Source organism: Lichenostomus cassidix, chromosome 3 (assembly GCF_008360975.1).
Source record: "Lichenostomus cassidix isolate B80296 chromosome 3, HeHo_3.0, whole genome shotgun sequence".
NCBI lineage: Eukaryota > Metazoa > Chordata > Aves > Passeriformes > Meliphagidae > Lichenostomus > Lichenostomus cassidix.
The window spans coordinates 54500802-54517016 of record NC_139483.1 but is presented as its reverse complement, the minus strand read 5'-3'; the positions used below and the strand labels follow the sequence as shown (position 1 = coordinate 54517016).

At 37.1% G+C, this 16215-nt stretch overlaps 1 protein-coding gene across 1 annotated transcript in view; it reads right to left on the bottom strand.

The window, feature by feature from the left end:
• The window catches only part of SYNE1 (spectrin repeat containing nuclear envelope protein 1), a 288904-nt gene that overhangs the window by 70668 nt on the left and 202021 nt on the right, over positions 1-16215 (bottom strand). The window contains exons 97-107 of the mRNA XM_085055829.1: positions 15001-15192; positions 10855-10989; positions 10139-10245; positions 8917-9067; positions 7968-8102; positions 7662-7817; positions 6616-6825; positions 5222-5323; positions 3405-3524; positions 1758-1958; positions 350-523 (exon numbers count right to left, since the gene is read on the bottom strand). Coding sequence (XP_084911955.1) covers positions 350-523; positions 1758-1958; positions 3405-3524; positions 5222-5323; positions 6616-6825; positions 7662-7817; positions 7968-8102; positions 8917-9067; positions 10139-10245; positions 10855-10989; positions 15001-15192 — 1683 coding nt within the window. The remainder of the gene's footprint in view (positions 1-349; positions 524-1757; positions 1959-3404; positions 3525-5221; positions 5324-6615; positions 6826-7661; positions 7818-7967; positions 8103-8916; positions 9068-10138; positions 10246-10854; positions 10990-15000; positions 15193-16215) is intronic.

Genomic DNA, 16215 nt, shown 5'->3' with positions numbered 1-16215 from the left:
TTTTTGATCTGAAATCCTAGAGCTGCATCATTCTGAAAGTACAGAACTAACAGAGACCATCTCTGTGCCAAGCCCAACTTTTGGTTAGAACAAATGGATGAAACTGTCATGGTCTCCTAACCAGGTAAAGCTAAGCAGCTCTTTAGACTGATGGGAACCCAACTTATGCCACCTGAAGGTCCCAAGAGTTAAACTGAAAAGACTGTATGCAGTCTATCAGTGCTTTGTGTATATGACAAAAGGGACTGATGCCCATCAATTATGTCTAAGCAGAGGAAATCAACATTATAGAATATCCTGGTGGTTGATCACAATGGAAGTAGAGAAAAGACCACAGAAATTCTCTCACCTCTAGAATGTATTCCAGCTCCACACCTCGTTTATGAGCCAGCTTTAATACAGCTGAAGCTTGTCTCATTATCTCTGAATGTGACTGAGTTTCCTTCAAGAGGGCAAAGGTCGTCATCTTTCTAAAAAGCGTTTCTGTCAGGATCATATGAGACTCCAATCCCTGAAAATATTCCTGAAAAATTTGGATGTGAGGGAGAGGGTAGAAGGAAAATAGAAAAGAGGAAGTGCAATTGTTACTCAATTCATTACCACTAAAACAACATTTTGAGACATAAGCAGTACAATCAAGTATCTACAGACATAGAATTAGGTAAACATTTCACTTCACAGTATTTCACAAAGTCCAACACACATTTTAAAGAGGACAATGGTCTCTTCAAAGAAAGAAATCAGTCATTCTTTCCACACAAATTCCATCCTGATCCTCATTCCATAAACAAAAATAGTTTAAATCAGATAAACACCTTCAAAAATTTCTGCCTAATGCAAATGTGGAAAATCCTTGTTATATTTGTGGGTGCTATTACCAAATGTAAATTTCTGTTGAAAGTGGAGTGGTAGATGACATTGCTATGCAGCATGACAGGACAATACTAGGAACTTTTTAAAAGGAAGAAAATGCAATCTACCTGGGTTCACCTTCAACAAAACATTTGAAACTCGGTCTTTCAGAACAGTTCATTGGCTCAAATTTAAAATAAAGTCTGGCCCACCATTCTGGAAAGCTCCTGGATCTCCAGGATCAGAAGGTTAGCAATTTGCTCTTCACAGGTGTCCTGGTTTCAGCTGGGATAGAGTTCGTTTCCTTCTTAGTAGCTGGTACAGCACTGTATTTTGGCTTTACTATGGGAAAAGTGTTGATGGAAAACTGATGTTTGGATTGTTGCTGAGTGCTTACCTCAAGTCAAGGACTTTTCTGTTCCCTTGCTCTGCCAGTGAGGAGGTGTGTGAGGAGCTGGGAGGGAGTGTGGCCAGGACAGCTGCCCTGAACTAGCTAAAGGGATATTCCATACAACTGAGCATCATGTTCAGTATATAAACTGGGGGGAAGTGTCTGGAAGCTGCTGATTTCTTCTTGAGGATAGGCAGGCTATTGGTCAGGAGATGGTGAACAACTGTATTGTACATCAGTTATTTATTTCTCTTGTATTTATTTCTCTCTCCTTTCCATTACAATTATATTTACTATTTCAGTTAGTAGTAGTAGTAGAAATATTAGTGCTACTAGTATTAATATTCATATCTCAACCCACAAGACTTACCTTTTCCTTCCAATTCTCTTTCTCCCTGAGGAAGGAGTGGTAAGTGAGGAAGCAACTGTATGGTACTTAGCTTCCCACTGGGGCTAAACCATGACAACAAGCTTACACTCATTGCTAGCCCTGAAATATGTCCCAGTTTCTTACCTTATGTTTTTCAAGCAGCAATTGAACCTCTTCCTTAGAAGAAACAATCATTTTCTGGTCACCAGCCATTTTTTCCTGGCCTGTTTCTACCAGGTCAGCCAGGTCCTGCAAAGCTCGCTCATACTGCCTCTTAAGAGCCATATTCTGATTCAGATCACTCCGCCTGGATCCAATGATCATTAGCAGCTCATCATACTTATCCTGGGGGGCAAGGGGCAGCAATGGTGATTCTTATTGCACACCTTACATGTCTTCCTAGAAACAACCCCACCGTCCCTGTACTCTCTGTCAACACTAGAAGAATAACATTTATTTCCAGCTCAAAAAATGTTTGCAGATATACTGACTTGATAAATTAACAACTCACCATTTAAAGACAGAAAAAATAACCAAGACCTTTAAAGTACACGCATTTGGGGAAAAAAAATAGCAGAATTCCAAAGGCTTAATGTAAGTAGCAAAGAGGTTGGGTGATTAGGCTCAATGCATCAAAAAACAGGGACTACTATGCAACGCAAATGCTGTTTACATTTTACATTTTATAATGCAGAGGACTGGAAGGACTCTAGCACAGATGCAGACTATAGGCATCTCAAAGTCAGGCTTGTTTCCTCCTCCTGCCTCAGTATCTTACTGGCAGCAAGCAAGATACATACAATTTACTGTAACAACCAAACCAAGTCCTTCCTTTTGATCTAGACAAGACATTCCAACAACCAAAATAATCTCTATGAACATCCAGTGCTACAACAAAGTGCCCACCCTCAGACTGCAGCTGGCTCTCCTAGCCTTAAACAGAAAATTGTAAGAAGCACATCTGTCAGCAAAAAGCAAAAGGGAGGCTTTTGTAAAAACTGAAATGGGGGGGTGGGTCACATAATGTGAGCGCCAAAATAAACTCCAAAACAAACCAGCAGGAGGTGCTATGACAAAAAAGGATAAAGAACTGGGCAAAAAACATTTCTTAGTCATTCATTTTTAATTGATATAACTGTCTTGTTGGCTTAATAAGTTTATGGTCCAGTTTCAACTGTTTTATTTGCTTCCAATTTATTATTTTGTCATTATAAATGGTAAAATTCACTCATAAACCTTCCCTTTGGTATTTCCTCCAGTGTTCCCCTGTATCAGCACCCAACTGCCCATGAAATGGGCAGATTTTCAACAGATTTATAGGAGTTGTGGATCAATTGCCTCCATGTATGGACATGAGAGGTGTTCTAACAAAAGCAGAACATTTCCAGTTTCAGGTCTCACTTCACTCTCCATCCTCCTTTACCCTCTTCCTTTTTTTTACTAAGCCACAGATCATGAGACACTGGTGAGAACAGGGATAAACCTTCAGCAGACAAATTTATCCTTAACTTCATCTGTTTGAAAAGGGAGTAGATGAGAGCTGACAGAAAACATGGTTTTGTAGATTTTTACAATTAATACTGCTAATAACAGATGTTAGAAAATCTGAAGAGGCAAAAATAGAAAAACTAGGTCAGTCAGGGAGAACATAATCTTTCATACATGCTGAAATGCTTTTAAATCCCTCTTCCTAAACTTCCTCATGAAAAATAAACAGAAGCATTCCTTTGATAACACAGGTGAGACAGGTGATAGGATGGACAGGTCTCGGATGGAACCAATGAACCATACCTGGATCTTAGACAATTCTTGTACAGAAGGTTGGTCAATTTGTAGCTTGTCTACACGCTTCTTTAATTCATTGATTCCAGCATCTAATTCCTTTAAACCCTCTTCTGCCTGCAGTATGACCTGTATATGAAAATTACTTTGCTTAGTTTGAAATTTTAATAACAGTAGTGTAGCTGGCCTATGATCATATAATCAGACCTTCAGTGTGATGCTATAAAGGAAATGTATTAATCAAATTTGGGGGACCTCCATTTTTTTCTTTAAGTTTAGTAAGTGTATAATTTTTTTTTAATAACAAGCTGTTTTAGTATCACATAAAGCACTATATAAAGTATTTTTATACCAAAAATAGCTGTAAATTTCCATGTTTTTGATTATATAGTAGAGGCCCCAAAGAAAATTTTTTTGATATAATGATGTCTTTTAAAGAATTCTTTTTATTAACAGTCGTTCCTGTCATCTTTGAGCACGAAGCAAACAACCATCATAGCAGAACCCAAGTATGAAAGCAAAGAGCTGTGCACAGTTCCTATTGAGGACTGGGATGGGGCCAAATTTACTGTCAAAGAAAAACACTTGTAGTTCCCCTTCCACATTTGGAAAACTACAGCTTAAGAACACAGATTGGTATCTGCAAGTGTACGCAGGTGGTGAGTTTTTTCAATGGAAGCTCCAAACTTTCCTAGGTCTCTGCTGAAGTAACACATGCAGATTATAACAAAGCTAAAAGTATGAGGTAGATTCCTGTAATTAAAGTCCTTTTTAAGGCCCTTTCTTTGAAGCTGCCTATCCAAATATTCTTCAACTCTGTATGTGAAGTAGAACTCCTTCCTTCCACTAGCATGGAGTTTGCACAAAATAGTCACGAATCTTCCACCTCATGCAACTCAAGTCACATGGCTGATTGAGGGCCTTATTTCTACTTTCCTAATCACATATTGAACAAACAGCAGTGCTTTAGTGCTTTTAAATTTGAATGTTTTATCAGCCAAAGGAGATTTCTGGAAACAAATAATTTCACTTGCTTTTGTGACCACATTTGTTTTCTCAGTCAGCAGATAAATTAATCATACAGGAAATAAATTTTTGCCAATGTTTAGCATCACAAAAGGTAGAAAAGAAAGACACAGTGTGACCTCTCTTTTCCATACAGGAGACATAAGCTCCTTTAAAATTTGAATGTCAGGTACATGAAGTTCAGTATTTCTGTTTAGCTGAAGAGCAAATTTCCTCCATTCAGTCACCTGCTGGCACCAGGCATCAGTAACATGTTTAAAAAGTAGCCCTTAGCATACTTAATTCATTTTTCTCACTGGCAAAACAGAAACAAGAAAAGAGGATATACCCTTTTCATATAAATAATCAATTATTCATCAGGCCACTCCTGATAAAGAAAAACCTAATCACTGCCTTAAATTAAAATGAGTAACATTCAAGATATTACTATAAACCAGTGAGCAAGAAAGTGACTTTTGCTCTTAATAAAGCTTAACAATTCAACAATTTAGCAAAACTCCGGAATTTTTTGTTTGATTAAGTTTTCCATTTTTCAAATACTGCCCAGTATAAGCATAGCTAGGCACTAGGACAGCTGGGGAGATAAGAAAGACACTTTTGATAGGGTTTTTTTGTTGTTGTGTCTTTGTATTTTACTTATAAACATGTGTAGTACTCTCCTGGACATACTCGTTTTCCTGTACTTCATGTGAATATGTATGTTCCCCCATTAAAAGCAACTGTTCTCTAGAATGCATTTATACTTTGGATAGAAACTTTACCTCTTCCCCTCTCCCCAAGTGACAGATAAGTGGTAATACCTGCATTTGTTCTGTTTCTGGTCTTTCAGCTGCCTCTGCTAATTTCTGTAGAAGTGAGTATTTATTATCAGCCACCGAAGTAAACATGAGCTTCAGATCATTCTACAGGAGACAAAACCAACAAATTATAGCCAGTCGCAGCACAAAACAACTGAAAATTTTTCCATATTTCAAAAAGCATCAAATGTTACATGGTCAGCACTACAGCATAAAACCTAATCAAAAAGTACCATAATTAGCCAATGCAAAACATTTAATATTGCTGAAAATTCATAGCTGCATATTTATGAGCTAAGAGCTAAAGAAACTCTTATTCACAATATATCCTGTGAACGCACTTCTGCTTCTGCCTTCCAATTAGACATTTAATTAACAAGGGTCATTACCTTCATTTAACAAAACCATGTTATTCCTGAGCAGTTTATTCAACTTTATATGACTGCAAACAAGCTTGGTTTTACTTTTTACGGTGAGCTGTTTTAATTACAAACTTGAGGAAATATAACACATAAGTAAACAAGGCTTCCACACATTACAGGGCTAACCACAAGCTCAAACTTTTAGAATATTTTTATCAGACCAGACACATAAATATTACTTCCTGAAATCCAATCATCTTTTTCTTGCATTCATCCCAACAGAAAATTATCAGCACATTTTTCTGAGACTTCCAGCATTACTTAAGAGATGCATTACTGATTATTTATTTTTACATTCAGTAATTATTTTAAATACCAAAAATCACTCAAAATAATGTAATGAATTCTATTCAACTTTGCTGTTATCAGCAACTGAAGATCTTTCATGGAAAAATGGTGACTGCAGAGGAAAGATTATGCATTTGAAAGGAAATGCAATAGTAACAATCTATGAAAAGATGACCTGAATCTAAAGACATAAGCAATCTTGTTTTGTTTTAATTTATGGGTTTTTTAAATTAAAAATAAATCATACTGAAGGGCTTTATATATTAATGATAATGATAACAACAACGATGATAATAGGAGATAAGGTAGAGACCAAGTAAGATCTGAAAGCATTTCTGAACTCTGTTTGAAAAGTTTTCTGAAAGTGCATATTTCTCAGCTTATCATCATGTTTCCATATTTGCACAATACAGACTTCCTTTTATGTAATGCCAGCAGGGTGAGACAGCATGAGCTTATTATCACTTTACAGTAATTGCATGATTTTTAGAAGCCTCCTAGAAGAGAGTTTAAAATTTGAGTTATTATCGGGGTGTCAAATTTTGCATGGCCTGAGAAGTTTAATTTTTCAAATTTTGCATGGCCTGAGAAGTTTGACTGTTCTTTTGATTTTGTACCAAACATTCACAGCATTTATATTCCCATTTGACATATACCCCTGTTAATTCCATCACATGGGCCTCATACCTTGAATGTGACAATTTGCTGGAGCCGTCCTTTCATCTGATGGCATCTCTGATTTACCACGGACTCCAGTAAGGCCAGTCTTCTCAGGAGACAATCCAAAGTGTCTTCTATAATGACCCTATTATCACTCTTGTCAGGAAAGATCTGAGCAAACAAACTCTTGTTCTTATCCACTTCTTCTGTTATGTCTTTGATTTCTTTGGCAAGAGACTAATTTTGTAGAAAAACAAAAGTGGCAATCAGACATTTCGGAAAGAATGCAAAAAGTGCCATAAACTTTGTCAGTCTTGCAGTGATGTAGTGACTTTTTTACATTGTTAGCATACACACACACTACAAAAAGATAGCAGCTTCAGTAATCTCTGACAGTAAACAGATTCCAGACTGCTCCAAGGAAAACAAGTGCTGGAACAACATGATGCAGAACCATAGAAACATTTGGGTTGGATTAGAGGTCATGCTGTCCAACCCCCCTGAAGTAAATAATGACCTCTTCAACTAAATCAGGATGCTCAGAGACCTCTCTAGCCTGACTTTGAATGCTTCCAGGGGTGGGACATCCATTGCCTCTCTGGTCAACCTGCTCTAGCACTTCCACACTATGTGCAAAATTTCTTCCTTATATCTAGTCTGAATCTGTCCTCTTTTAGTTTGAAACAATTATTCCCTTGTCCTACTGCCTCTTTTTCTCTCCCCCATCACTCCATTCTTTACCTCTCCCTCACCCCTAACTAATGTTGATGAACTTGTACTGCTCTATATCCTAGAGAATTCCTCCCTCTTATTCACTTGATTTCAATTTCAACCATGTGGTGTTTGGTAATACTTGGAAAAGAAGTTAAACAGAAGAAAGAGTCTATGATTTCTGCAACATTCTCTACACGGTCAGTAAAGTTATCTCTACCAGTAGCAGAATACTGCAGTTACACAGCGATTATGTCAGTGACATGTCACTTATTCAGGATTCTAACACTTTTTTTCTAAACACTACATAAAATGCACACTTACCGGCAATCAAAAGGAAGTCCTACGCATGAATGCCTTACCTCTTGCTTGCAGAGGTATGTTTCTGTTTCCTCCTCTGGCAACAGAGCTGTAGAAACAAAGACGTGCTCTTCCACATCATCCAGCCACACGGATGCAGCTGTGACACCATCATACAGCTTCTGTTCAAGATACAGGGTCTCCTCCACCCGGCCAGCCTGCACAAAAGGAACCAGAGAAATCTGGAAGACAGTCTTTCTAACTTCTAATATTTGACAAAGGCCTGGATTTCCACGTCATAACTGGAGTAGTTTTCACCGTAAATGTGGTTTTGCTGGAGGACACGTGTAAAGACAATTGGAAATTACCTCAGATGAGACATCTTCAAAGGCCTGATTCAATTCAACCAATACTGGTGACACTAAGGATTTATCTTCATCCTGTCTCTCCTCCGAATACAAAGACATTCCAGGTATCAGTCTGTTTGGTCTGCTATAAAGCTGCTGAGAGAGAAGTACTAATGAGGATGCATCTACCATACGTAGGGCACAAAATTCAGCTCTACAGGTTCCCTAGTGACTGAGGCTATCAACAGCTAATGCTCATGGTCCTTCCACAAATGCTCCATGTCATGAATACCTTGAATAAATAATGCTCAACGGGAGGTTCACTAGAAATGCAGGATAAATACTTGTAGCCAGAATTAAAAATTACTAGTTTTTACCAAAAATATAATTAATTACTGTTTAATCAATACAAGGTATTTAGAACTTTGGAAGCTGATTAATGGAGTGTTATACAAAGAAGAGTGGGTCTGGGTCTATTAGCAATAAAATGGAAGATATCTGTTAATATAGCTTTTGGATTGCCCCCAGTTTGATTCATCCCTGTTTCTTTCAGTAAAAATTCTGTGCCTGAAATTCCTAACTCAAGATCAAGAATTGAATGTAACCAATAAATTCAAACTGAAAATAACAGTTTTCCTCTAAGCTGTTGCCAGAGTACCAATCAATTCCAAGAGGGATGATTTGTTACAGAATTCTCCTTAGGTAGATAAGTAGATAAACATTTTTCTAGCTCTTTCTTCCTTTCTAGTTCATCAACCTGCTGGTAGTGCAATTCAAATCACTCTGAACATGAGCAGTGCTAGTGCCAGTACTTAACAGTTTTTAAAGGTGTCACAAAAATAAATTGTTCCATATCCCATGCATTAACCACAGCACCTTAACGTATATACACATTGTACCTCTTGTTTGTACCTCTTGTTGTAACAGCTGCTTTCAAAGAGAAAATTGAAAGAAAAATTAAAAATACTACCGGCTGCTCTTTTTCCAAAGCTTTCTGGAGCAATTTCTGCTTGGTACCGAATTCCTGGTTTAAGCTTTCCCATTTCCTCTTCATCTGTTCTTCAGATGATGGCTTCTCACCTTCTAACACTAAATCCTCAGAGTGTACATCAGGCTTCTCACTGAATTGGACAATGCATTAAGGTTTAACTAATGCCAAAAGTTACAAGCATTCAAGGTTAGAATTTTCCATTAGGAAATTCTACAATTAAATTAAGTGCTACTTTATAAAGCTTTGACTTGCTGGTTTTGTTTTGATTTCTTTTTTTTTCAGATAGTAAGACAAAGGCTAGTTTGAACAGCAAGAAGTTCTTGTCTGATGGAATAAAATGTACTTTCTAAAAAACTGGTTAGAGTTGCAAGTATCCATAAGTTACAAAAAAACCCCCCAAACCAGACTGAATATATAGTACATTGAAATGTAACCTATGAAGAGCTTTTACTTCAAAGCATGAATTTAAATCAGTATTTTATCTGACTCCTTCCTCACCTCCTTCCTCAAAATCTCAGACATACCTTGATATTTTAATACAGGACAAGCATATGTGTTTAGCTCTGGTAAACAGTGAATCACATTCAGAATTTTCTGTGGGATTTTTAAAAATTGATTTTTTTATTTATATAATATACCATCGTGTGACAGAAGGAAAAGAAAAGGAGACTGGCTAAGTACTTTGTGTCATTAGAATTAAGGCTTCAAAAAGAAAAATATTTGCTAATTGCAGGAAAACTAAAATTAAGCAATGAGTATCTCATCTGGGACGATCTGGTTACAATGGGAGACACTACTGTTTGATTAGTGTACTGCACTGTACATGTGCACATATTGTAGATGTGATTCACACAGCAGTGCTGGTCTATGAAGTTATAGTTACTGATCCACTGCTTGTCTAATGAGTCTCACTTGTCTCTTGCTTGTCTAATTAGCCTTTAAATTTATGTGTGATGCTTAATAATAAGAATAAAGGGCATTTCCAAATGCTGAAGGAAATTAATAAAAACAAGTTAGTGTAACTGTATTATCAGACCCCTAAATTATAACCCAGGCCTCCAATATCCTAGCTGCTGTATAAAAATTATAAAACAAAATTAAAGGACTCTATGCAGAAGAGGGGTGTAAACATAAGGAATGGCAGGGATTACAAAGCACAGCCATAGAAATTTACATTTCAGAACAACACATGAAAGCACACCTTATAGACAGGCCTTCAGTAGAGCTTTGCTGTGTTAGGATCTCTCCTCCACGGCATGCTACTGATCGAAGCAGATTCTTCTGCTCTTCTAGCTCTTGTTCCAGCTCCTACACAGCAAATTATGAAAAACAGAACAAATCTCAAACAAACTGGTTTTGACTTGGAAGGCTATGTCTACCTTGCTTAACTGTCATGCAAAGTTAGCTGGGGTACTTCTGAAATGGTTTGCTTGAGCACCAGAAGAAGTCCAAAATCTCCAGCCAGGGACACAGAAAAACTGAGTACATAAATTGGATTACTGAACTAATTAACTAATGCAATGCATTTCTGGAACCTACCCTAGTGAGAATATCTGCCAATCATGCAACACAATATATCATGTTAAATGTGTGTCTTTGCTTCTGTGAAGACAAAGTTACTATTTTGAATTTTATCATCTCTCCTTAGAGTAACTTGAAGGGTTGATTGAATTTTATTCTACTGATAGACAAAATAAGAATAAAGTGATTAAGTGAATTGACCATGGTCACCCAGGAAGTCTAGTCTGCCTGACTCTTACAGATGTAAGATAGTGAAATCAGATGCATCATTACAAAAGCAGTGAGTAAGAAACAGTGTAAAAATTAATATTTCAGTGGAAATATTAACAAGAGTGGCTCAGCTGTATTATCAAGCACAATCTAAAGATGGGATTGAAAGAAATGCAAAACACCAACTTTCTGTTGCTGCAGGGTACTCTGCTGCTGCTGTGAGCGAGTAGTTCTTGCTTGTGCCAGCCATTCTTGAAAACTGGGGCTTTGTGAGGAAACAAAGTCCAGATCACTCTCCTCCTTCTCTTGTAAAGATCCCTGCTTTAAGAAAGAGAAATTAAGGTTTAAAAAAATCTGTTACATCGCTAGAGAGCTGGCAGGTCCAGCTCACCTACTCAAATTACCTCCCAATTCTCAGGCTGCTGTCTCACAAAGTGAGCAATGACTTTGGATTTCTGACTTTTACTGGTTTTGGTTACTAGCAAAAAGAGCATCCCTAAAACTGCAAAAATAAATGTGCATTACTGCACTTAGCAGAATCAGAGACCAGAGGTCAGAGACCATGGACTGACGTGTTTCTAAAGGCTGTTCTAAAAAATCAGCCTTGATCTGTAAAGGAGGGTGCAGCTTTAGCTGGCAATGCAGGGATTCAGTGGTTTGTTTCTGCCACGTTTTTAATCTGATTATATCAGTTTTTTGTCCAACTGAAAAAGAGAAAATTCCAGTTGTCATTCTGGTCAGTAATTTATCAGTATCAGTAAGCTTATCAGTATTTATTTATCAGTAAGCACAGAACTCTATCCACACTCAGGGCAGAAACACACTCAGTTAACAGCAGATTATATGATATGGACAGCAGAGAAAGTAAGAGAGATCAAACCAAAGAACGTTAGAACAGCACAGCAAAAGCAACAGTTCCTTTAATTTATACTTCTACAATTTTTTCCAACATGAGTGATTAGACAGACCTTCTGTGCAAGCAATGCAAAAAAGAAAAAATGCCTTAATAGCCAAAAAAAAAAGTTTTGTCAACTTCTTTACTTCCGAAGTCCATGTTGGTTGTAAGTTTAAATAATTTTAGCAGCCGACAAATTCAAATGTAAGTATTTTAACATGCTTGGCCTTATTTTAAAGACAGACTTGGAGGTCTGACTACTTAGACGTACACATCTCTCTGTATTTATTTAGTATTATCTGCACTCATTTGATGACTTTAGAGCTTGCACCTTTGTGGTTTTTTTGAAAGCTTCAAGATCTAAAGCTGGGGCTTAACACCTCTCCCATTTTACCTATATGTTTCATTTTTGTAGGATTCATATTATGCCTATGATTCCACTTTTATTCTAAATAGATTAAGAGTGCCAAATAGTTCAACAACAGGCTCTCCAAAACAAAGACTCTCTGCCTTCCAGAGGACATTCTCAAATCAGACAGGGACCAGCAGGGCAGAAGTTGGAAAGAACCATTAGCCCTTGCTTTATGAAAAAGTTTTGTTTTACTAAGGATTCCATTTGCAGTTAAACTGTGATACTTTACTTTGCAGGAATGAGTTTCTAGAAAAGCTGACACAGTTGGAGTGTGAACAATGTTATTATAGATGTCAGATTGGACAAAGAAAATAACATGTGAGTGGTAAAGAGGGTCTGAAATTTTAGCTTTTCTGTTACAAGTTAGAAAACAGACAATCTTTCTTTAAACTGGGGGGAAAAATCTGCTTCATTTTATATACCCTAGGCACCACAACTATTCAACTTGTAAATTTCTTTAGAGAACAGTATGTAGTTCTTCTTTGCATTTGGGTGGGCTGATTGATTTCAGCTATATTTTGAGTCTCTTTTACTCTGGGAAGAGGACTGAGAAGCTACAATTTTGGAATTATATGAGGACAAATAAATAATAGTCTCACAGTTCCTGCAATAGCAAAGAGTGTAAAAGGGATTGTGGCATTTGTGGATGCAATGAGGCTTTGCAAATATGCTATTGTACATACTTTTCACATCAAAAATATTTGTAAACCACATACATCATTGTAAAATCACAGAATGTAAGTTTGAAAAAAAACAGAGTTGCATTTTCATTTGAATTCTGTCTGAAGGAACTGTACTACATTTGCTTTAAACAGCCAGGGAAATACAAGCTTGAACCAGTTATTCCTGGGTACTGTCCAGTCTAGTACAGAAATAAATGGAAAATCCCTGAAGAAAATGGCGATGAAATTGATCTTTCAAAGCATTTCAGAACTATAGGCATACTTTTTCTTGTGAAACTGGAGTGATTTCTCCCCCACACATCCTTTGCAATAAAAAGTAAAGAAACATGATCCATTTTGTTGGTTTTTTCTTTTTTTACTGCAGAATCCATTCCACATCTTCATTTTTCAAGGAGTCTATTCAGTTTCCTTGCCCCTAAACCAGAGAATAAACAGTACCAGACACAGTGTCTTGTGTGTGTTTCAAAGTGCTACCTTTGTAGATAGTATAGTCTGGAATGCTCCTGTTCCAGTATGTTTCTGATTAGTTTCACTACTTTATTTTCTGAATAAGGAAGTTGTTCTTCAAATCATGTTTTCCATATAATTAGTGACATTCATTAATTAAAATTGGAAGAAAATCTGAAATTGCTGCAAGAAAGTCAGAGAGTCTCACACTGACTCCTAAAAAGCCTTGTGCCACAGGAATAACAGATAGGCTGAAATACGCTTTAAGGAAAATACAGCTCAGTCTTCATAATGGTCGTAGTCTTCCAGTGCAACTTGGGAGGTTCCTTTCCTTGGGAGCAGGCTGGTCTATGCCTCTGAGCAATTCCAAGGTTATCAGAACATCTGGAGACATGTGAAAGTCTGAGTTTTCTACATGCATGAATAACAGTGCTGTTAGCTTGTAATGTTTCTTAGGGTTAATACTGGCAGCAGAGAGAGTTTAGGCATTTTGGGGCATCTGATGCTCTTGGCCTCAGTTCATTGTTTGAAAAATGACATTACAGAACTTCTCATTTGAAATAATTGCTCAGTGAAGATTAGAAGCTGTTATACTGTCTATCTCTATTTTCTTCCATGATCTGTGACGTCAAAGAAAAGCTTGAAATTCATAAAGAAACTTGAGTCTTGCGTTCATGCACCATCTTAAATGATTCATATTCTACATCTGGAAATTATTTTGTTGTTATTTTTGACATTAGAAAACCATCCAAAAATCTGTTTTAAGAGCTTAAGTAAACTAAATCAAACCACTGCATTTTAAAATTTTTAAAATATTTTAAAGTATAGTAAAGAAGTCTGTGATGCCTTTTCACTTCACAGGTAATATATGAGCACAAAGTATCATGTGCCTACATGCTGTTGATAACTTTGTATTTGCCTAGCCATGAGGTTCAATATGCAAGAATAACATTCAAGTTATATTTCATCTTAGAGGCAATAGAAACAAATACCTGGGGGTTTCCTTTCTTTTTATTTCTTTATTTTTCTGAAACTATGTTAAGTTTTAAAGCTATGCAGTTGCTACGGACTAAAAATAGTTCTTAGAACATCAAGTGACTTTTCAAGCTAACCTCTCTGTAGACTTTAATCTGCATTACAAGCCCGAAATCTTTGAAGCTTATCATGTTTAATTTGCACAGCAAAGCCAAGAAAAGAAGTAAAAGAAAAGGGGGGGGAGGGAGTCACAGCAGGGCAAGCAAATTCAAAACCAGTCAGTCACATTACATGGTTGTGTTTCTTGTATGTATTCGGCTCTCCACATGCTAGTTTAACCTAAAGAATGACCAAAACAACTGTTGAATACAATGAATTAGTGGCAATGAGCAGACCAAAGCTGCTAGGATTAGAAACCTAGGGCAAGACTGAGGTTAAACGAATTTTTGTTTACATCGTATTTTAATTGGTACAATGATGCCAGTCAGTATTAACCATAATTAAAAATGTTCCCCTATGTTATCTGTTCACTGTGCTGTGTACACTGTACAAAACCACGTATTTAGGATCATTCTTTTGTTGGGGGGAGCAATCCTGCCCCAGACCATACAATATCTACAGGGACTGAAAACAGGAATAGAGTATATCCACAACAAGCTAATCATCTATCTATTTTGTATTGTCCTTTTAGTGAAGATAGCGAGGTTAGGATAGTTTTACCATAAAGCAGTGCTGTTAACTTGAGGATGATCAACTAAAACTTTCTACATAGTTCTTTATTTTGGAGTTATAATTCACTAACTAAAGATTAATATCTCAAACTGAATCAGTGCAATACTTTCACTCTTTTCCCCAGTTACATAAAACTGCTATCCCCAAACTCCTGCCCACCATGAAAACTGCTGGAAAGAGCCACTCACCCGAATGTTGATCTGTTTGTCGTGGAGCACTCTCTGCAGCTCCAGAAGGCTGCCCTTCAGCGTCCTGAGCTTCACAGCCAGCTGCTCTGCCTCGTCCTTGGTGTGAGCCTTCCCTTCCATGAGCAAGTTCTCGTTGTGCACAGACAACTCTGACAAGGCTACCACCTTCTGTTCTATTTCAACCAACATGTTCTGCAGCAGCAAAAACAAAGACCCAAATTCATACATTTTCCAGCACCTGTCAGGCTTTCTGGAGGTGACCTGTGGCCTACCTCACCCGTTGCCAAACTAATAGCAAGTCAGATTATCATTGCTTTGCCTTCCGGTCCCATTCAGAGTCCTTTAGAATATGCTTGCATATGTTTGTATTTGCCATTTCAGTTTGCAACCTTTTTCAAAATAGGAAATTAAAAAGTTACTTGAAACAAATAATTTGTCGTAGACGAGATGCTCTTTATTTGCATATTAAAGGTAAGGGTGGCTAAGAAGCTAGACTGACATCCATTAATGACAAGAGGTGAAGCACGCAGCTGGAGTTACTTCTTTCCTCTTCTTTCATTTACATGTAGTCAAGTGCTTCCTACCTCCTCCTATGTGTTGCTCTGGCTGTTTTGATAAGCTTCTCTTCTCACTGTTTGCTCTTTCTGATTGGTGCATGATGGACTTAAGGATTTCTGTATAATCCTCTTTAGTCTAAAGAGAGACTTAAAGTGACAAATCTCTGGCATGTTTATTCTCAAAATCTACTTCCCTGACATGCCATTAACCATTCCTTTATTAGAGACATAGTGCATATTTTGATCTTTTGAACTCAACACTCAAACAAGTCTTGCTTAAAAACCCAGCCTGACATCAAATGCTTTTGCTTTCATAGCAACTGTCAAGTATGAACTTACAAATTTTTCTCCTGAAGGAATGTGTGCACAGTAAGATTACCAGAATCTCTAAAAAGTGGAAAAAATATGTAAAACTTACTGCATTAAGATTTTACAAAGCAGCAAAAGAATAGCAGTAGTAACTTTTCCACAAAATTAACTTTTCTTTTTGAGTTTCCTACAGACTGTATTAAAAAAAATACTGCTTTGTAAAGTTCACAGGGTTTATCTACATACAACTAAGAGCTCTCAAGGACAGGTGATGAAAGAATGCTTGACAGTGAAAATTCATCAGACTTATATGAAACTTAACTCCCATTTATCATAAAATAGTTGAGAT